Here is a 23119-nt window from a genome sequence, read left to right as displayed (position 1 = left end):
CAATGTATCAGTGAATATGATGTAGGAGGAACAGAAAAGGAGACTGAGAAGGAGTGTCCAGAAGGCAATGAAGCCTCATATTTCCCTCTTTCCAATTGCAAGTATATAGTTGTTAATTTCTATACTTTCATTGTATTCTGGAGAATTGCATCAATATCCTACCCAGTCCTCCTGTTGGCTTTTTTTCTGCTGTAATCAATCCTATCCAGTAAAAACAGATTGACTGCCCCCAAACACTACATTCATGAGGTTATTCCCCATCTCTGTAATATGGACGGGTAACCAGGGAAGATCATTTCTGAACTCTTCTTCCTGCCATTAGAGGCCTCCGTGGCTTGGGGTATATACGTTGCCTTCTTTTCCACTAACTCTATCAAAATATGTTGTGCCAAAGAATTGAGGCTTTTGAACTGTGGTGTTGGAGAAGACTCTTGAGAGTCCTTTGGATTGCAAGGAGATCCAACCAGTCAATCCTAAAGAAAATCAGTTCTGAATATTCATTGGAAGGACTGATGCTGAAGCTGAAACTCCAATACTTTGGCCACCTGATGCCAAGAATTGACTCCTTGGAAAAGACCCTTACGCTGGGAAAGACTGAAGGTGGGAGGAGAAGGGGATGACAGAGGATGAAATGGTTGGATGGCATCACCGACTCGATGGACATGAGTTTGAGTAAGCTTCGGGAGTTGGTGATGGACAGGAAAGCCTGGCGTGCTGCGGTCCATGGGGTTGCAAATAGTCGGACACGACTGAGTGACTGAACTGAACTGAACTGCAGCTTTAAGAGCTTTCATTGGTCGGGTATGATATTTGTTTGTAGATTATGTTCTTTTTATTTGCCTGGGATGTCTGAGGAAGGACACAGTGATACAGAAGGAAACCTAACTGATGACAGGATAAAAGAAATGTAAGGAAATTTCCACAATCAATTTGGTCTCTGGGCCCTATCCAAGGTAAACAGCTGTCATTCTTATTTTCTTATTATATACAATGACTTCCATATGGGCTGAATCAGGGAAAGCACTTGTTAAATAAAATAACTGACTAGAGAGAATTCATTTAGCTAGATCAGTGAGGTGAAAGGCAAACGGGGGAGTGTCTTAAGTACTATACAAGCATTATCTTTAGCCTTCATGTTAATCTTACAATGTAGGATCAATATTACTGTTTTTAAAGTATTGTCATTTTAAGAAGGAACGTAAGCCTCATTTGGAGTGGTGGAGTGACCTGCCCTAGTCACACAGCTAGTAAACAGAAGAGCGGGGCCCAGGTTCCTGTGACTATGTCTGGTTGTGACTCTGTGGTCTGAGACAGCGAATCACAGATGTGGCTTCTGGTTCTGCCTCAGTCACTGACACTGAACAGGACACTTGTGCCTCCAGACCCCATGTGCCTCTTCAACAAAATGGGGATAAATTCTACTGACTTCACATTCATGGTGAGCACAAAATGAATTACTGTTTGGAAAGATCTTCGCAAATGTAAATGCTTTGCAACTATAAGGGATTATCATGGCTATTTTTATAATTTGTCTTTTCTGGGCCTCAGCTTTCTCTGCCTTAAAATTAAAGGACTGGGGGATTTACCTGGTGGTGCAGTTGATAAGATCCTCCTGCCAATGCAGGGGACATGGGCTCAAGCCCTGGTCTGGGAAGATTCCACATGCCTTGCAACAGCTAAGCCCTTACGTCACAACTGCTGAGCTCTCATTCTAGGGCCTGTGAGCCACAGCTACTGAAGTGCGCATGCCTAGAGCCAGTGTTCCCCAACAAGACAAGCCACCAAAATAAGAAACCCACGCACTGCAACAAAGAGTCAGCACAGCCGAAATAAATAAAAATTACAAAAAAATTAAAGGATGGGATTAGGTGATCTCCAAGGTCATTTTTCATGCTCTAAAATTCTATACTAAACAGTCCTGGGTCACACAACCAGTTTGGCTTAACAGGGTGCTTCTCTGTGATGAGATGTGCTTTGTTTAATCACTCAGTCATATCTGATTCTTTGCAACCCTTTGGACTGTAGCTCATCAGGCTCCTCTGTCCATGGGGATTCTCCAGGCAAGAATACTTGAGTGGGTTGCCATGTCCTCCTCTGGTGTGATGATATATGACATACCAAAATTTTAACAGTGCGAATAATTATAGCCTCTTAAGTTTACAAAGGAGTTTGAACTCCTAAGTTTTGTATTGTAATATTAAAGAATAAGATGAGAAATATTACCTTGACACAAGCTAGACTTTAAAAAAAATTATACAATCAAATTAAATCACTTTCTATCAAGTCAGGAAGAGCAACACAAAAAATATCCTATCAGTCCTGCAGCAACCACATTAATCTGGAAAAGCAAAACAGTTCCTTTTTCTAGTTTTTTTTTTTTAAGTCTGTACTTTGTAGTAATCCTGCCCTACTTCATCAGAAATAATCAATGCATTTATCACAGAAAAATTTCTCGAGCCACTAAAAGGCAATTATAAAAAAAGCCAGCCATGTCACCCAGAACACCATGGTAACCAGCATCACCAGGGCATGAAGAAAATAGTTGTTAGTCACTAGGCTCTAAGCTGGTTGGCAGTCTGGCTTGCTAAGCAACACTACAAAAATAGCAGTGTAATCACACATTATCTGGAGGTGACTTCGCACAGTTTTGAGTCTGGTCCCAGGAGGAACTATTCTAGGTCTGTACACCAACCCCATACCTGAGACTCCCAGTCCAAGCCTAACTAATCATTTAGTCAACAAATATTTACTGAAGCCTATTGTACGTCAGGCATATGATTCCCTGGTTTCTCAGTTAAATAGAATGATTTTGTGATGAGCGAGGTGGGGACAGGGATTTGCTTGAGGCTGACTCAAAAAGAGCTAGCAGCTGACTGCAGAGGACACAGAAAAACGAAAAAGCAGAGAACTGATTTATAATGCAGCATAAAATAACTACACTCTCATGACCATGATCATGCGTCATCAAGAAAAGGTTGTTATATTTAGGATCCTTTATTAAGGCAGGCAGGAACGGGCATAAAACATTTTAGAAATATCACCACCAAAAATTGTTAAAATATACAGTTTCAGCACTTGGAGAGAACATAAATTATGTTTGACAAACGTCTCGATCTGCCTAGTTTCCCATTTTGCTGGAAGAAAAGCAACAATATAATCATGGCTTTAACAGCTTTTGAAGGTCCTCTTGGCTCCCTTTCCTTTTCTCGCTCAAGCTCCTGCCTCAGCTAGAATGTTCTTTCCCTTCATAACTGCTTATCAGATTCCCTCTTCATTCACTTCCTCAGAGAAGTTTTCCCAGATCCTTCCAGGGAATCAGTTCTCCCAGCAGCCAACCCCCCTCAGCGCCCCCACTTACCCACAGATGTTGTCTGGATGCCCTTGTCTGTACCCCAGGCTGCTCTGTATCATTTCCATCAGGGTCCTTCCTCTTTTCATGCTCTTGGATATTTATATTCATATCCATCTCCCAGAGCCCTGGTAGCCTAGCATTCTGATAACGTCGATAGAAAGAAGACTGATCGGCAGTGGTGGCGCTTTCCCCGCTGGGTGTCAAATGGCCCAGAAACCCCGCAGGACACCCGCTTGGCCCTCTTTCCTCAGAGGCTTTGCATGTCTGTCCCCTTCTCCTGGAAAGCTCTGCTGAACTCCTCTCCACCCTTTAGGATTCAGCACAAATATCACTTGGAGAGGGGGCAGTGTATCCTAACCTGTAAGACCAGGTCAGGACCCCCTATTATATGCTCTCAGAGCTCCCTATACTTTTCCTTCAAATCACTTGTCTTCCTTTGTAATTGTTTATTATTAGTGTGTCGCTCCTTACTTGACTGCAAGCACCAGGAAGACTGGAGGCCTCATAGAGAATAATGTCATATGGAAGGAAGGAAGGGAGAAAGGGAAGAATGGAAGGGAGAATTGAGAAGAATCTAGTTTGGAAAGGAATAGACAGCAGGAAATAGAGGATTGATGTTGTTATTAAAGGTCCAGGAATCTCTAAATATGGGCCTAGAGGTAAACCAGTTTATGAGAGTACTAGAAAAATCTATTCACCACTAAAAAACTAAGATCATGGCATCTGGTCCCATCACTTCCTGGCAAATACAAGGGGAAAAAGTGGAAACAGTGACAGATTTTATTTTTCTTGGGCTTCACAATCACTGTGGACAGTGACTGCAGCCATGAAATTAAAAGACGCTTGCTCCTTGGAAGGAAAGCTGTGACAGACCTTAAAAAGTGAAAGTGAAAAAAATAATGAAAGCTCAGTCATGTCCAACTCTTTGCGACCCCATGGACTATACAGTCTATGGAATTCTCCAGGCCGGAATACTGGAGTGGGTAGCCTTTCCCTTCTCCAGGGGATATTCCCAATCCAGGGATTGAACCCAGGTCTCCCGCATTGCAGGCAGATTCTTTACTAACTGAGACAGACCTAGACAGTTGTATTAAAAAGCAGAGATATCACTTTGCCAACAAAGGTCTGCATAGTCAAAGCTTTGGTTTTTCCAGTACTCATGTATGGATGGAAAAGTTGGACCATAAAGAAGGCTGAGCACCGAGGAACTGATGCTTTTGAATTGTGGTGCTGGAGAAGACTCTTGAGAGTACCTTGGACTGCAAGTAGATCAAACCAGTCAATCCTAAAGGAAATCAGTCCTGAATATTCATTGGAAGGACTGATGCTGAAACTGAAATTCCAATCCTTTGGCCACATGATGTGAAGAACTGACTCTTTGGAAAAGACACTGATGCTGGGAAAGATTGAAGCCAAAAGGATAAGGGTACAACAGAGGTTGAGATGGTGAGATAGCATCACCGACTCAATGGACATGAGTTTGAACGAACTCTGGAAGATAGTGAAGGACAGGGCAGCCTGGTGTGCTGCAGTTCATGGGGTTGCAAAGAGTTGGACATGATTTAGTGGCTGAACAACAATAGAAAAATCTACAGACCCCCTGCCCTGAGACACCAAATGCTTTAAGGGAGCCAGAAACATGACCAAGTGTATCTGGTTGTTAATAAATAGAATCGAGGTAAGCTACTATGTCCTCCAAGTAAAAGAGGACCCACAAAACATGATAAAAAGAGGAAACAGAATTTGATTGCAGTCTGTAGGGTTTAGATTAGATATAAACAGAGTCTGATAACAAAGGCTGTTATGTCCTAGAAAGGATAAGTAAATCTAAAAAGAAAAAGTGTGAATTAGACTCTCTCTCAGGTCTTTCAGTGCTCCCACTCCTTTCAGTTCAGATTCTCTTGTTACCTGGTATATCTACTGCTAGGCTAAGAAAAAAAGAAGACTACTGCATAACAATATTAAAGCAATTATAATGAGAAGTTGTAAAGAAAGAAATATAAATCAGCAATTTTCGCACCTTGTATAATTAATTATTTTCACTTTTCCTTGTTTTCTTTTGTTCTTTCTCCCTGGATATGATGGACTATGCTTTGTTTACTGTTACTCTAATTATTGTTTAGAAGGTAAACATCTTATTCTAAGTTTTACTAATTATTATTTAGCAATGTTTAACACAGTTTAAAGCATATTACCTCTAATTATATTGGTGAAATATAACTTTGAGTGAAATAACTTTTTATTTTCTTTTATAGAAGACAAAGAAAGGAGCTTTAATGTTTTGGCAGCTTTTTATAGAATTAAACAGTGGGGTGACTATTCTTTCTGCTAAAATAGCTCACAACAGAATTTGGAGTGATGAAGCAAAACACTGACTTTTCAGATTATTCCCCAGTGAAAATGTTACACTGTGTGTCTGTGCCAGAAGCACTTACTGGCTGGTTGGATGTACTTTAGGGAATAAATCACATGCAGTAGACCAAAAATTGAAGTGGACCTCTTTCAGCCCCATAACTGCTGTTCAATGTCTTTCTTGTTCACATCTATATTCCCAAGTCCCACTCAGGTGCCTGGCCCAAAGCAGGAATTCAATAAATATTAATTGAATGAATGAATCAATGAACAAAGGCAGAGTTTGGAAACAGCAATAGGCCATTTACATAATTTTAGATGGCTATGCTTGCCTACAGATCGAGTAACCCAACATTACATGGATTTTGTTGTCTTTTGTTTAGGAAGACAGAGCTATACTGTTTAACCAAGTTAGATCCTGGAGCTATAGTACCCAGAGGCTTTCAACTTTGGAACAAAGCTTTTTTTCCTTCCCCATGTCATCTATACAAGACTAGTTTTCTCCTAAAAACAATCCAATAAATAGAAGAGTAAACTTTAGAAATTAAGTTCAATAACTTTCTAAGGCTGTGTTTTATGAATTAGTGTTCCCAAATTATAGAACTCAACTCAAGGAGACTACTGTGAAAATAATACCACCTCATCAAAAAAATCACTCTTTGGATTAGAATGGGATGTTTGATCTCTGGAAGAAGGTAAGACCAGAGGGTTTTTCTTTTTATTCTGTTTAAGAATTGGATTAATGTTTTTATTGCATGCAACATATTTTTAACCTGACAAAATATTAAAAGTTATTATTTCAGGACAGTAAAATGATTATCTTCTGGTGATTTTCATACTTTGTTCTACAGTTTTCAATTTTCTAGAGTGAATAAGTATAGAAACTTAAAACTTTAGCAAAAATTTTGTAAAAGCAAAATAACCCTATCATAATCACTCTCTTCTCCATAGTCTCATTGCATATTAGTATTTCTATTATTTCATTTTTGCTTTCTCTGGTGGCTCATCTGGTAAAGAAGCCACCTGCAATGTGGGAGACCTGGGTTCAATCCCTGGGTTGGGAAGATCCCCTGGAGAAGAGAATGGCTACCCACTTCAGAATTCTGGCCTGGAGAATTCCATGGACTGTATAGTCTATGGGGTTGTAAAGAGATGAACATAACGGAGTGACTTTCACTTTCACATTTACTTTAATGATTTATGTACAGGTCTGTCTTATCCACATAACTTACATGCTAAGCTATGACTTGTGAAATGTAACATTGTAGGAAGTTGTGGGGAAAGACCAGTTCAGGTTGCCTTCTAGCTTTTCAAAGGGGAAAGCTATTTTCCCATTAGGCTGAAGGCTCCTTGAGAGGAGGGATTGTGTCTCCTATACACAACTCTTAGCACAGTGTTTGGAAAGGGCTAAATAATTGTTACCTAAAGAAGTAAAGAAACATAATGCTGCTTCTGCTTAGTTGCTTCAGTCGTGTCTGACTGTGCAACCCTATGGACTGTAGTCCGCCAGGCTCCTCTGGTCCATGGATTTCTCCAGGCAAGAATACTGGAGTGGGTTGCCACACCCTTCATCAGGGGATCTTCCCAACCCAGGTATCGAACCTGGCTCCTGCATTGCAGGTAGATTCTTTTACTACTGAGCCACAGGGAAGCTCAAAGAAACAAATACATAACACTTTTTCCCTAACATTTAAACTCTGACTTTGTCCTTCTGCATGGTCCAAAGTGATTGGACTGAAGATAATGAATGATTCATTTACTAGAGCTCTGCAGATCTCTTCCATTATATTCAAGTTTAACTCCTTCCAGTCATTCATTCAGTAAAGACTTACTGAAAACTTACTGTGCCATATCCACTGTTAGGTGCTACAGCTACAAAGGTAGATACGACAGCCTCTGTCCTCCAGATGCTCTTTATATGGATGGGTGGCACTTTTCAACAGATACTATAATACCCCGTTAGTTCAATAATGAAGATATTGAAGAATTAAGATGGCCAAATCTAAGGTTTACAGGAGAAGTTTCACAGAGGAGGTGGCCCTTGTGCTGTGTGCTAAAGGAGGGGCTAGAGTAGGAATTGGGCTTCCCTGGTGGCTTACATGGTAAAGAATCTGCCTGCAACGTGGGAGACCAGGGTTTGATCCCTGGGTCAGGAAGATCTCTTGGAGTAGGAAATGGCAACCCACTCCAGTATGTTTGCCTGGAGTAGGGATTAGTCGGGTGATGTATGTTTCTGTCAAAGAAGACAGCATGAGTAAAGGGACAAAGGCAAGAAACAGCACAGTGTGGCCATGAAGTTTGGCCTTGCTGGAGCATAAAGCTGTGGGAGTGATGAGTCTGCAGGGGAGGGCTGGGAGCAGGTCCTAAGGGCACAGCTTAGACTTCATCCTGCAGGCAGTGGGGAGGACTGCAGAAGTGTTTGAAGCAGAGGATGATGACACCAGGGATTATTTATTGGCTCCGGAGAGGATGGATCTGAAGGTGGAAAAAAAATTGGAGGATGTAGAACTTCTCAGGAGGCATTTGCACAAATGAGTATGTAATAGATTTGTGTTTATATTTAGTAATCAGAGCTAACATTTATTTAGCACTTATTATACGACAGTTACTAAATAAGCTGTATTATGCAATATTGTCTTGCTGCTGCTGCAATATTGTCTTAATACTATCTTAATATTGCAAATAATCCTGACTCAAACAGGCACTCTGTATCAACCTAGAGGGATGGGATGGGGAGAGAGATGGGAGGGAGGTTCAAAAGGAAGGGGATAGGGAAAACCACTAGACCTTTCAGATATGACCTAAATCAAATCCCTTATGATTATACAGTGGAAGTAAGAAATAGATTTAAGGGACCAGATCTGATAGACAGAGTGCCTCATGAACTCTGGACGGAGGTTCGTGACATTGTACAGGAGACAGGGACTAAGACCATCCCCATGGAAAAGAAATGCAAAAAAGCAAAATGGCTGTCTGAGGAGGCCTTACAAATAGCTGTGAAAAGAAGAGAAGCAAAAAGCAAAGGAGAAAAGGAAAGATATAAGCATCTGAATGCAGAGTTCCAAAAGAATAGCAAGGAGAGACAAGAAAGCCTTCCTCAGCGATCAGTGCAAAGAAATAGAGGAAAACAACAGGATAGGAAAAACAAGAGATCTTTTCAAGAAAATTAAAGATATCAAGGGAACATTTCATGCAAAGATGAGCTCGATAAAGGACAGAAATGGTATGGACCTAACAGAAGCAGAAGATATTAAGAAGAGGTGGCAAGAATACACAGAAGAACTGTACAAAAAAGATCTTCATGATGAAGATAATCACGATGGCATGATCACTCACCTGGAGCCAGACATCTTGGAATGTGAAGTCAAGTGGGCCTTAGAGAGCATCACTACGAACAAAGCTAGTGGAGGTGATGGAATTCCAATTGAGCTATTTCAAATCCTGAAAGATGATGCTGTGAAAGTGCTGCACTCAATATGCCAGCAAATTTGGAAAACTCAGCAGTGGCCACAGGACTGGAAAAGGTCAGTCTTCATTCCAATCCCAAAGAAAGGCAATGCCAAAGAATGCTCAAACTACCGCACAATTGCACTCATCTCACACGCTAGTTAAGTCATGCTCAAAATTCTCCAAACCAGGCTTCAGCAATATGTGAACCGTGAACTTCCAGATGTTCAAGCAGGTTTTAGAAAAGGCAGAGGAACCAGAGATCAAATAGCCAACATCCGCTGGATCATGGAGAAAGCAAGAGAGTTCCAGAAAAACATCTATTTCTGCTTCATTGACTATGCCAAAGCCTTTGACTGTGTGGATCACAATAAACTGTGGAACATTCTGAAAGGCATGGGAATACCAGACCACCTGACCTGCCTCTTGAGAAACCTGTATTCAGGTTAGGAAGAAACAGTTAGAACTGGTCATGGAACAACAGACTGGTTCCAAATAGGAAAAGGAGTACGTCAAGGTTGTATATTGTCACCCTGCTTATTTAACTTACATGCAGAGTACATCATGAGGAATGCTGGGCTGGATGAAGCACCAGCTGGAATCAAGATTGCCGGGAGAAATATCAGTAACCTCAGATATGCAGATGATACCACCCTTATGGCAGAAAGTGAAGAGGAACTAAAAAGCCTCTTGATGAAAGTGAGAGAGTGAAAAGTTTGGCTTGAAGCTCAACATTCAGAAAACGAAGAGGCATCTGGTCCCATCACTTCATGGGAAATAGATGGGGAAACAGTGTCAGACTTTATTTTTTTGGGCTCCAAAATCACTGCAGATGCTGATTGCAGCCATGAAATTGAAAGACGCTTACTTCTTGGAAGGAAAGTTATGACCAACCTAGATAGCATATTAAAAAGCAGAGACATTACTTTGCCAACCAAGGTCCGTCTAGTCAAGGCTATGGTTTTTCCCGTGGTCATGTATGGATGTGAGAGTTGGACTGTGAAGAAAGCTGATTGCTGAAGAATTGATGCTTTTGAACTGAGGTGTTGGAGAAGACTCTTGAGAGTCCCTTAGACTGCAAGGAGATCCAACCAGTGCATTCTAGAGGAGATCAGTCCTGGGTATTCATTGGAGGGACTGATGCTAAAGCTGAAACTGCAATACTTTGGCCACCTCATGCTACGAGTTGACTCACTGGAAAAGAGTCTGATGCTAGGAGGGATTGGGGGTGGGAGGAGACGGGGACGACAGAGAATGAGATGGCTGGATGGCATCACCGACTCGATGGACATGAGTTTGAGTGAACTCCGGGAGTTGGTGATGGACAGGGAGGCCTGGCGTGCTGTGATTCATGGGGTTGCAAAGAGTCGGACACGACTGAGCGACTAAACTGAACTGAACTGAACTGAACTGATGGCTGATTCATGTTGAGGTCTGACAGAAAACAAAATTCTGTGAAGCAATTATCCTTCAATAAAAAAATAAAGTAAAAAAATAATCCTATTATTGCCCTTATTTTACATCTAATGAAGCAAAGAGTTAAATAAATTGCCCAAGGCCAGGATGCAACCCAGAGCAGTCTGGTACCAAAGTTTATGCTCTTAATTCCTATCTCATTTGTTTAATTTCTGTCTCCTGTATTAGTATGAAAGCTCCATTCAGACAGGGGCCCTGTTGGTAGTATTCTCCACTGTGCCTACACAATATTATTTATTTAATTTTATTATTGAATAAAATTAAAGAATAACCTAAGCGGAATAAATAGTGGACTAAGTTATGCACAGGTATTCAATACAAGAAATATGCAATACTGGCAAACTTTTTTGTAGACTTTGTTCAAATATGGGGCTGACTTTGGAGATTATTATGGACTGAATGCTTGTGTCCTTTCCCCTCTCCAAATTGACATGTTGAAGCCCCAACCCCCAGTGGGCCTCTAAGGTTCAATGAGATCAGAAGGGTAGGGTCCTAATCCAAAAGGATTGGTGATTTCATGAGAAGAAGAGAGACCGGAGCTGTTTCTCTCCCTGCGCATGTGCACTAAGGAAAGGCCACGTGAGGACACAGTGAGAAGGCAGCGGCCGGCAAGCCAGGAAGACAGCTTTTACCAGAGACCAAATCAGCTCGAACCTTGATCTTGAACTTCTCGCCTCCAGAAAAGTGAGAAAATAAATTTCAGTTGTTTAAGCCATTCAATTTGACATCTGTTGTGGCAGCCTGAGATCACTGTGGCAGACAGTGATTAATAGGAGGAGGGTGGGTGAAGGAGAGAATTTCTAGCCTGGTAGCCTGTGGTGTCACTAACTGGGGTAGAGAACTCGGGAAGAGGAAAGATTGGTTATGGCCAATGGAACAACACTAATTATTCTGTACTTAGTTCACCTCACTCAAACACAGAAATAAAGTTGAAATCAGCCATTTAAGGTCATTTATTCAAGCTCTTGTCATGATGGCCAGGACTTTCCTGGTGGCTCAGCAGTAAAGAATTTACCTGCCAACACAGGAGATGTGGTTTCGATCTCTGGGTTGGGAAGATCCCCTGGAGAAGGAAATGGCAATCCACTTCAGTATTCTTGCCTGGAGAATTCCATGGACAGAGGAGCCTGGCTGGCTACAGTCCATGGGGTCACACAGAATCAGATACGACTCAGTGACTAAACAACAACAAGAAGTAGTAGCCATGAGGGCCACTGTGTTTGTTCTGAGCATATAAAGTAAGTAAGATTCATTCTCTGCCCTCAAGGAATTCACAGTCTTGTGGGGAGAAATATTGTTCCTTTTTGTAAAGCTAGCATGCTTGCTTTCCTTTTCCCCACTTCTAAAGACTTGGAACTCCTAAGAAATATATAGAGAAAATCTTAAATGGATATGAGCTTTGGAGTCACAAGACCCAGACTTGAATCTGGGCCTTGGAATATACCAACCAGGTGAGTGATGATCTTAGGCAGAGCAAGTAACTCTTCTGATTCTTATGGTTCTCACCTACACCTGCAGAGTTGTTTTATGGATAAGAGAGGTAGAAATTTTTTGTAAAATGCATATTAGCCATTAATGTAATTATTACATTTCCAGCCTGCAGAAACAGAAGGTGAATCACGGGCAGCAAGTCTGAAGTGAAAGACCAGCTTTGAACTCTTTGGATGGCGGGAGTTTTGGGATGGGAAGTGGAATAAAGCGTGTGGTGGGGAAAAAATAGGCTTTCGGTCCTTCAGTCTGGTTCAAATCATGATTCAGGCAATTATTAGCTCTGGAAAGTTGAGCAAGTCATGTAATCAGCCTGAGCTCTAGTTTCTTCATCTGTAAAATGGAGTTAATAATTCCTACCCAGGAGGGTTGTTCTGAGTATATAAAGAGCTTGGTGTGGTGCCTAGTAGAGCCGTCACCCAATAAATGGTAACTGTTGTTCCTATTAAAATGACCATTTTCCTCTCCTACCTCCTACGGGGTTTGTTTAGGCGGTTAAATTACCTGAAGTACAAGGGAATGAGGGAAATGGAAGGGCTGTTATAACTTGACTAAAATGTTATTCTTAAAGGTAAAGAAAGATAGTTCAATTCAGTTTTCCTCTCCTAACCTATGATGCAAACATAACTCATATAAAAAATGACCACTGTATTATACAGCTTGGAGACAGAGAGAACCTACCTTAAAATTATACTTTATATTCATTCTGTTCTAAGTTAATCTACCAATCATTGTTAATAAGAATCTCATAAGGCAATGCTTCTCAAAATTTAATGTACACATGAGTCTCCTGGGGGCTTGCTGAAATGCAGATTTTTATTCAGTGGATCTGCAGTGAGACATGAAAATCTGAATTTCTAAAAAGGTCCCAGGTGAGTCCCATGCTTCTGGTTCATGCACCACACTTTGAGGAAGGAGGGAGGTTCTAAGGGGGTGTGGAAATATCTTCCTTAGTGTAACTACCTGCTTCTCTTTGGAGATCTACCTAATTGCAAACTAACCACTTGCTGATAGAACACTACCAGGCCTTTTTAAGACCAGATTTAGAAATTCTGCAACAAGACTCATATCTGATCAATACTGACTTTTTCAAGCAGCCTACTATGTGTGGGGCACAGTGCAAGGTGCCAGAGATACAGTGCTTAGAAAGGCACAATTGCTGCTTCAGGAGACTGCCTTTATTCTAACACTGTCCTCTCTTGGAGACTGTTACCTTTCTTAGGGCAATCTTATTGTCTCCCCTGTTCCCTAGATCTATATAGTTGCACAGTAAATAATTAATGAATAAATGAGTTCCCAGTAATTTCATTAAAAACGTTGTCTGGCCGAGAAAGGCAAATGCTGTATGATATCACTTATATGTGGAATCTAAAAAATAAAACAAAGTAGTGACTAAAACAAAAAGAAACAAGACTTATGGAGAATAAACTGGGGGTTACCAGTGGGGAGAAAAAAGAGAGAGGTGGCCCCATAGGGGTAGGGGACTAACAGGTACAAACTATTATGTATAAAATAAACAAGCTACAAGGATATATAGTGCAAAACAAGGACTACAGAAAATATTTTACAATTACTATAAATCTTTAAGAATTGTGAATCACTGTGTTATATGCCTGAAACTTATATAATATTGTATATCAACTATACCTCAATTAAAAAAAAACTTGTCTAGCAGTGCATGACAATGAACACTATCTTGGCTATCACATGTAGAAAGTGAAAGTTGCTCAGTCATGTCTGATTCTTTGAGAGCCCATGAATCCGCCAGGCTCCTCTGTCCATGGAATCCTTCAGGCAAGAATACTAGAGTGGGTTGCCGTTCCCTTCTTCAGGGGATCTTCTCCACCCTGGGATTGAACCTATGTCTCCTGCACTGGCAGATGGATTCTTTACCATCTGAGTCACCAGGGAAGCCCAATCACATGTAAGAGGTGCTTAAATTAAAAAGGGGCTGATAGGATGAGCCTTAGGACTTTCTAGGTGTCTCAGTGGTAAAGAATCTACTTGCCAATGCAAGAGACGAGAATTTAATTCCTGGGCTGGGAAGATCCCCTGGAGCAAGAAATAGCAACCCACTCCAGTATTCTTGTCTGGAAAATCCTATGCAGGAGCCTGGTGGACTGCAGTCAATGGGGTTGCAAAAGAATTGGACATGACTTAGTGACCAAACAACAACAATAAGGGTAAGCCTTAATCCAATCTGACTGGTATCCCTATAAGAAGAGATTCACACACACACAGAGACTCCAGGGATAAGCGCACACACACACTGAGTGGCCACTCTGCAAGGGCACAGCAAGAAGATCGCCATCTGCGAGCCAAGAACAGTGACTTCAGAAGAAATCAAGCTCGAAGACACCTTAATCTTGGACTTTCAGCCTCCAGAACTATGAGATAATAAATTTCTGTTGTTTAAGCCACTCAGTCTATGGTATTTTGTTATGACAGCCCTAATAAACTAATACAAATTTTCATAACTGTTATGCCCAGAACCAAGACTCCATTCTGAAGGGTACACAAAATGTCAGAAAAATGCTAAGACTGGATGGATGAACCTCCAAGTGCAGTAGGATTAAGTCATGGAAGGACTGGGGGGGGAGGCAGAAGAGGGTGAGATAGTAGCCCAGATTGGGTTAAAACAGCTGCAATATATGTACATTTCCTTTCCCTTCTCATGATATCAACACAAAATGTAGGATTGTTCTCTCTCCAAATCTGAGATCAAAAGTAGCTTTTTTTTTTACTTTTTCCTCCTTCTCAGGTTATGTTTTGATATTCAATACAATTTTACTTGTTTAAAAATATTGTGGCAGGAAGAAGACCACAGATTTCTCTCTGAATGCAAATTCTTCATATACAAAGAGTACCTGTGCTGATAAAATAGGTAATGAGACTGAATTTTTGACAAACAGAAAAATATATCAAAAACACACAGTCAAGTGAGATTTCTGCTAGCCACAGGGAGCAACATTTGCAACCAGAATTTAAAGTCAAGGGATTATTTTTTTGCTTTGTTTTGTTTTCAATAAACATGCCAACTCATATGTATTGTATAGATGAATGCCTCTTTCAAAATTCTGGGAGGTTCTACACTTATTCTGTGTCACTGTTTTCAGATCATTTCTTGAATTGCTTTAAGGGTCTGTGAGATGGTCTACTGAACGCACTCAATGGTGACTCATGAAGGTAGATTTGACTTTCAAAAACAACCCAGGGTGCTTCTGGATCAACTCTGGTTAACGAGGGGGACCAATCAAACTGTAATGTCCAGAGGATCAGCCCTAAGGTTTCCAGGCTGATTTTTCTGGAGTGAATCACTCTCAACCTCAGAAGACTGTTTCCAAAGGCAAACCCCAGATATGTAGTAAACATGTTACAGGCATGACAGCAGGGCAGGGGATGTGACCGCTCTGAAGGAAACCCCATTCATTTGGATATGCAAGTTTTTTACTGGTTTCCTTTACCAGAATATTTCCTCAGGTCTAGATCTACTTTACTTCATGAGACCACAGTTTCCAGAAGTCCAAGGATGTCACTGCCTTAGTTAACTTTTAATCTCCGACCTGGGTACTTGGTCTGTGTCCAAGACATAGCTGATGGAAAGATCAATATGGGGGAAGAACAGCTAAGATGCCTGGGGCTTGCGCTATGTGATTCAAAGGGCAAAACTAGGCCCCAGAAAGAAGCTCTGGAGACATAAATTTCTGTCCTAGTAAGCAATACATTGTCAGCAGCTGGAGCTGTCCAGCAATGGAGTTGCTCTGGAATTGGAAATGGTGAACTTCCACCCAGAGTGTAGAGTTCAAGGCAGAGACTACTTGTTACAGGAACCTTTAGAGGTTTCTCCTGCAATAGGGAGCTATGCAGTGTCCACCAAGGATTAGCCCCTGAGTCCTACCTGCACAATACCTGACAACTGGTGGGCCCTGAAAAAAGACTGGAATGGAATGAATATGGCATACAGTGAATCTTGTGAACCACATAAAGGGGAAGAGGCAGGGACTCAATCAGCCTCAAGGAAGGTAGGGAGAAATGCAATGAAAAGACCCAGGGAGCCATGCGGTAGGACCTTCCTCGAGTTTTTGGTACCAAAGGAGAGAAGCTGCTCTGGGTACCTGAAGCCTCAAGTGTTTACGAAAGGCTACCGTCCCTGGGGGGTCGCACCGAGTCGGGCACAACTGAGCACGCGAGCACTCCAATAGTTTTAAAGGGGGGAGGAGTGGAGGGAGGAGACAGACCACATGCTCACCCTTCTTAAATTCCTCCAGCACCGTGTCCAGCCGGGTATCGTTGAAGACGCAGTGCAGGGGCCTGTTATAGAAGCGGGTGACGGTGAGGAGCGGCGTGCAGTCGTCCGGGTCCACGAAGGCCAAGTCCTTGACAAACAGAATGTCCACAATGTTGTGCCGCTGGTCGCCCTCGTATACGGGGATGCGCGTGTAGCCGCTGCGCAGGATCTCGGAGACCGTCGCGAAATCCAGCACCGCGTCGGAGCGCAGCATGAAGCAGTCCCCGAGGGGGGTCAGCACCTCCTCCACTACTTTGGTGCGCAGCTCCAGGGCACCCTGGATGATGTTGAGCTCTTCTTTGACCAGGTCGCTGTAAGGGTCCGCGGCTCGCAGCGTCTCCAGCAGCTTCTCCCGCGTGTAGAAGGTGCTGATCTCCTGGCGCAGCGCCCAGTCGAGCAGGCGGCCCAGTGGGTAGCACACGGGGAAGGCGGCCGCCATCAGAAGCCGGGTCAGGCACACGCTGTGCGAGGCGATGGCCAACCCGTGCCGCGAACACACTGAGTAGGGGCAGATCTCGGCGCCCAGGAACACCGCGCCGGTGCACACGAGCGCCGGCAGCCACGGGAAGTGAATTCCCGCGTCGCCGTAGTCCTCCCCCGTGCCCCCGACGCCCGGCGGCAGCGAGGCGTACAGCCAGCCCGCCAGGGCCGCGTTGGCTCCGGCTTGGCCCAGGAGCAGGGTGCAGAGCAGATGGGTCCCCCTGCCGCGCACGGCCTGCACTCGGCGCGCCTGCTCCTGCTCGGCGGCCGAGCCGCTGTTCCGCAGCACCCGTAACTCCACCGGGTCCAGCGAGAGCAGGCTCAGGCGTAGGCCGCTGAACAGGGCAGACAGGGCGAGCAGCAGGAGTGCTCCAAGCGCCCGCAGCCAAGCGGGGGGCAGCAGGTCCCCGCCGGGGCCGTACAACCGCGGGCGGACGCGCAGCAGGAAGCCGCCGGCGGCGCCGTGGTGGTGCCAGGCGCGCCCGTCCCAGGCACACAGGGAGAAGAGCTTCCCGCCACCGCCCGCGCCGCCTCGCTCCGCCTCGCCCTTGCGGAGTTCCCGCACCCGCACCTGGACTAGGGCTGAGCCCGCCACGCCTCCGGGGCGCAGGGGCCCCAGGACCTCCACGTCCGATGCCCAGTCGCTCTGCTCGCGGCAGCGCTGCGGCCCCGGGGGGCGCGTGGGCACAGCGCTGGGCGCCGCGCCGCTCCCTCCCGGAGGCTCCTCGATAAACACGAGCCGTGGAGCCCAGTCGCCGGTGCTGTTTTCCCCCGGGGAAAAAGTGGGTGCAGGTACCGGCGCCGCGGGCGCCGCGGTCCCGGGCTGGAAATAGACGCGCAGGAGGAAGCTGGTGCCTTCGGCGGCGCGCAGGGTGCCCCCCTCTAGGGACACGCGGCCTCCCGCGGTGTCCTCGGGCCGCAGGCCCAGTAGCCAGGCGGCGGCGGCCGGGGGCCGAGGGGATAGGGAAAAGAAGAGCAGGAGCACAGCGCCCCGGCTGCAGCAGTCTCGGAGCCTGACACCCACCGCTGCAGCGGCCGCCGCCATCCTGCACCCGGCGCGGCTGCACGTGATACTGCAGAAAGCCGAACGAGAGCTGGAGGGAGGAGGAGCCGAAGCCGGGAACCCGGCCCCGGGCAGGTCACCACGTGTACGCCTCCCCGCGCGCGTGAGCCGGAGGCCGTGGGGGTTCAGACCCAGCCTCGGCCGTGGGTCCCCACGGGAAGCTGGAGATGGTCATGCATCATTGCACTGTGACCCCCGACCCACTTGAGTACCCAGAGTCGCAGCCTAGGGAAAGCTGGTCTTGGACCATTGCCTCCTACTAGAGCATTAGGGCGCCCCTGGGCGACCCGGCAGTAATTTCCTGCTGGTCCTTCCACTTAACCATTGGCAGGGGAAATTTCCCAGCATTTTCGCCTCTCCCTGCCTCTTGCGTTCCCCTTCCTGGTCAAAAGATATTCTGGAGACAAGTCTTGAATCTGTGTGTTTCGTCTCAATTTCAGCTGACCTTTCATGTTTTAAAAATTTACAGATTACTTAGGTTAATTCCTTTTTAAGATCCCAATGTCCATTGATTGGAAATTGTGGAATGAAGCTATGATTCCACTGTGTGATGGAATACTATGCAGCAGGAAAAATAATGATGTGGCTCCACGTGTTTGTGATATGGAAATACCTCCAAAGTAATAGTTGAAAATATCAAGGTGCAGAACAGTGTGTGTCATATGCTACTGTTTGTATTAAAGATATGTAAGTATAAATGTTTATGGACACATATATGGGAAATAGATGGGGAAACAGTGGAAACAGTGTCAGACTTTATTTTTTTGGGCTCTGTAATCACTGTAGATGCTGATTGAAGCCATGAAATTAAGAGACTCTTACTCCTTGGAAGGAAAGTTATGACCAACCTAGACGGCATATTAAAAAGCAGAGACATTACTTTGCCAACCAAGGTCCGTCTAGTCAAGGCTATGGTTTTTCCCGTGGTCATGTATGGATGTGAGAGTTAGACTGTGAAGAAAGCTGATCGCTGAAGAATTGATTCTTTTGAACTGTGGTGCTGGAGAAGACTCTTGAGAGTCCCTTGGACTGCAAGGAGATCCAACCAGTCCATTCTAAAGGAGATCAATCCTGGGTGTTCATTGGAAGGACTGATGCTAAAGTTGAAACTGCAATACTTTGGCCACCTCATCGACGAGTTGACTCACTGGAAAAGACTCTGATGCTGGGAAAGGTTGGGGGCGGGAGGAGAAGGGGACGACAGAGAATGAGATGGCTGGATGGCATCACCGACTTGATGGACATGAGTTTGAGTGAACTCCGGGAGTTGGTGATGGACAGGGAGGCCTGGCGTGCTGTGATTCATGGGGTCACAAAGAGTTGGACACGACTGAGCGACTGAACTGAACTGATACCTATATAAAATAATAGATTTACTATGCAGAGGATACACAAGAAATTTGTAACAGTGTTCAACTCAGGGGAGCAAGGCTATAATACAATGCCAAAAGCAGGAAATTGGCATTGAAGAGTTTTGTCTCATTTTACCACATGTATAGATTTGTATAATCACTACTGAATCAAAATGCAGAGCTATTCTATCACCATAAGGAGCTTGGAGGGAGGCTTTTTACTGAATTCCTTGTATTGTTTGAACTTACCGTGGGCTTGTTACCTTATTTTACTTTTATGCATTTTGAAAAAAATTATATAGTAAAATTCATCTCCTGGTGTACTATTCTATGAGTTTTGACATATGTTCATATAATGACCACAATAAATACTAGTGCCATGGGGACTTCCTGGCAGTCCAGTGGCTAAGAATCTGCCTTGTAATGCGGGGGATCTGGGTTCTAAGATCCCACATGCTGCGGAGCAACTAAGCCAGCATACTTTAGCTACTCACCCCAGGCACTCTGGGGCCCACTGGGTGCAACAAAATACCCCACATGATAACAAGTGGCAACTAAGACCAGAGGCAGCTAAATAAATATTTAAGAAAAAAAGTAGTGCCATCATCCTCCAACTTTCACTCTTTTTCTTTGTGGTTAACTCTGACCACCCCCCCCCCCCACCTCTATTTATCATCTATCAGCTACTGATCTGATTTGTTGTCTCCTATAGTTTTATTTTCCAGAATGTCATATTAATGAAATAATAGAGAATATGGCCTTCTAGTTCTAGCTTCCTTTACTTACCTAGCAATATGCAGTTAAGAGTCACCCGTGTTGCTGTGTTTATCAATAGTTCATTCCTTTTTATAGCTGGGTAGTGTTCTATTACATTGCAGAAGGAAATGCAAACCACTCCAGTATTCTTGCCTGGAGAATCCCATGAACAGAGGAGCCTGGTGGGCTACTGTTCATGGGATCACAAAAAGTCAGAAATGACTGAGTGACTAACCACATTCTATTATATAGATGTATCACAGTTTATCCATTTACCAGTTAAAAAAACATTTGAGTTAGTTCCAGCTTTTGGCAGTTGTGAATAAAGCTGCTACAAATGTTTGTATGCAAATTTTTGTGTGAACATATGTTATCATTTCTCTTGGGTAAATTTACCACAGGTCTGTATTACCTTTTAAAATATAAAAGTAACAAAACTTTGGCATACTACCTTTGTCACCTCTGACTAATTTTAAAAAATAATATTTTTTAAATGAAATATTATATTTCATCGAATTTCAAAGATATTGATTGAGAAAGACTTGAAAAGATGAAGCTCAATATGGTCCAAACTCAAAGTTACCTTCTTTTCATAACAAACTCTTATCATCCAGAGTGGAAATAGCCCCCTCCTTGTCCGTGACTACATAGGCCTTAGTGGGCTGCTGCTCACATTCTGGTCTCATAGGCTGCCTTTCACACTCTGCAGGGCGGGAGTGTGAAGCAAAGCTGCCATTGCCTTAAAATACATAGATCCTGTGCGCTACAAGCTGCCATGGGCTGCTTAGGAGACTGAAGAAACGTTTAACTTAGAGAAAGAACATTGAAGCATTTATTGGAAATGTAGGGGAAAGGGTGGAGGTGTCAGGCATGTGAATGTTTCTCTTAACTTGGCAAAAAAAGCATTCTCACTTTTGTCCTCACACTTAGATCTCCCTCCTCTCTCAGCACAAAGGTACCTATTATCCTAAAGGTTCTCCCACCTCTTTTAGGTCACAGGACTTTATCATCATTATAATACCACCTGACACCTTTTGCAAGCTTTAGAGTTATAAAGGGATTCCATATCTATTATCTCACACACACACACACATACATGCACACAGCCTTGTGAAGTAGATGTAATTGTACCCGTTTTACAGATCAGGTGAAATGACTGGTAAAACTTTGAATTCTAGATTGATGCTCCCTTACTCCTTTGGGCTGACAGGTGCCAAAATAGAAGCTATCAAAAATATTCAATTAGGAATTAAAAAACCTAAATGTCTAGTATAAAATATTACATTCCCATTGAAAATAAAGTTTTAATACAGAAAAGCTTACATAAAAATAAACTATAACCCCACCAAGCAGAGATAAACAGTTAATATTTTGACACATTTCCTTTTTTATTTTCCACATAGATATCTGAGAACACATACATCTATAATTGAATACATATTATGCATACAATTTTAGTCTGCTTCTATCACTTAACATATCAAGAACATTTTCCCTAATGTAATAAAAATTCTTTGATAAGCATATTTTTTAATATTAACAAGTGTTAGGCTTTGGAAAGTCAACTCACAATTCCGGACCCATTTCCTTATCTGTGAAATGAAGGATAGTTTTAAGGTCCTTATCCTTTCATGAACCAGTGAGTATGGACTAATGTACACCAGGTGAAGATAATCTAAAGAGACTGAGTACATATCCTTTTTTCAACAAGAGGTTCTGGAAAAGTACTGGGCTTCCAAAGCTTTACTGTAGCTGAAACGATTCCTGGGGACAGATTCAGGCAGTGTGATTCTAGCTGCCAAAATCAGTTCTCCAGAATCTGGATGTTGACTATCTTTCTAGCTTACAAAGTGGGCAACTCCTCAGTTCCCAGAGAGATGGAGGAAATGATACTTGCATTTAATCTCATGACTAAGATATTTCAGAATATATGTATTAAAATGCTTTTATTTACTTGTTCATTCATTCAATAAAAACTTGTTAATATTCAATAATCCTTGCCATCACTGAGTTTAGATTCCCCTGAGAATGACAGATGTGAACCAGAAATTGCTTACCTATCTAATTAATTAGTTATTCCTATGAAAGAGATGTTCAAAGTGGATGCAAGTATATAACCTAGGACAAAGAGGAAAGCCTGGGCAGATTGTACCCAAAATGAAATGAAAGTGGAAGAATTTAAACATTAGGAAGAACATGAAACATATATTTTGTATGTTCTTTTTTGTAATACTTTTAAAACTATGACAATGTATTAATAATATCCCTAAGAATATAATCTGTTGACATTTATCAAGTGCTTACCATGTGCCAAGTACATTGTCCCTTTTAATTCTCACAACAGATGAGACAACTTACACTCAGATTGGGTAACTTTGCAAAATTCCTGTTGCTGGTGGGTAGTGGTGCTCAGTTGGATACACAGTTTGAGTTCAGAGAGTACAGCTTAAAAAGTTAAGAAAACAATGCCAGTTAACCCTTACTATGTATTAGGCATAAACTAACAAATTTAATTCTCAGAAGAACCTTTGGAAATAGGTGTTATTATTATTTCCACTCTATATGAGGAAGCTAAACTACAGAGAGATTAAGTACCATGGTAGCCAAGATTATACAACCAAGGGCAGATGCACTGCCACTGTACCATACAATTTTACACAGTACTACAGTTACCTGTCATATTTTTGCCCATTTACATACACCGTCTTACATAGTCACACATATATTTCTACAACTATAGTATTCTGTTTCTTTTCATTCATCATTATAGCATGTTTTCCCTCATTAAAACTAATTGTAAACATGTTTTTCCTTTTTTCTCCCCACCTCCAAGTCCATGCGTGCTCAGTCATGTTTGACTCTTTGCGAACCCATGAACTGTAGCCCACCAATTCTTGTGGGATTTCCCAGACAAGAATACTGGAGTGGGTTGCCACTTCCTCCTCCATTTCACCTCCGTATTCTGTTGTTATCTGTTGGTTTTACCACAGGCACAGAGGATTGAGTAAATCATCTTTCTCAGTTCATGGGTTTTGTAAAGTCCTCCTCCACTCCATCATGAAGGT

General features: G+C 43.0%; 1 protein-coding gene across 2 annotated transcripts in view; it reads right to left on the bottom strand.

Moving 5' to 3' along the window:
• CNNM1 (cyclin and CBS domain divalent metal cation transport mediator 1) overlaps nt 1-18285 on the bottom strand; it is a 65849-nt gene extending 47564 nt beyond the window's left edge. The window contains exon 1 of one of the 2 annotated variants that reach the window (XM_055425929.2): nt 16365-18285. In XM_055425929.2, coding sequence (XP_055281904.1) covers nt 16365-17928 — 1564 coding nt within the window. In that variant the 5' untranslated portion in view covers nt 17929-18285. The remainder of the gene's footprint in view (nt 1-16364) is intronic. The other variant, XM_088842517.1, reaches the window with a different exon arrangement.
• Between the last annotated feature and the right edge of the window lie 4834 nt (nt 18286-23119).

Source organism: Moschus berezovskii, chromosome 12, assembly GCF_049115385.1.
Source record: "Moschus berezovskii isolate FMDL1 chromosome 12, NW_MosBer_1.0, whole genome shotgun sequence".
Lineage (NCBI taxonomy): Eukaryota > Metazoa > Chordata > Mammalia > Artiodactyla > Moschidae > Moschus > Moschus berezovskii.
Note: the sequence above shows the minus strand (reverse complement) of the source record. Positions and strands in the feature narration are given on the sequence as shown.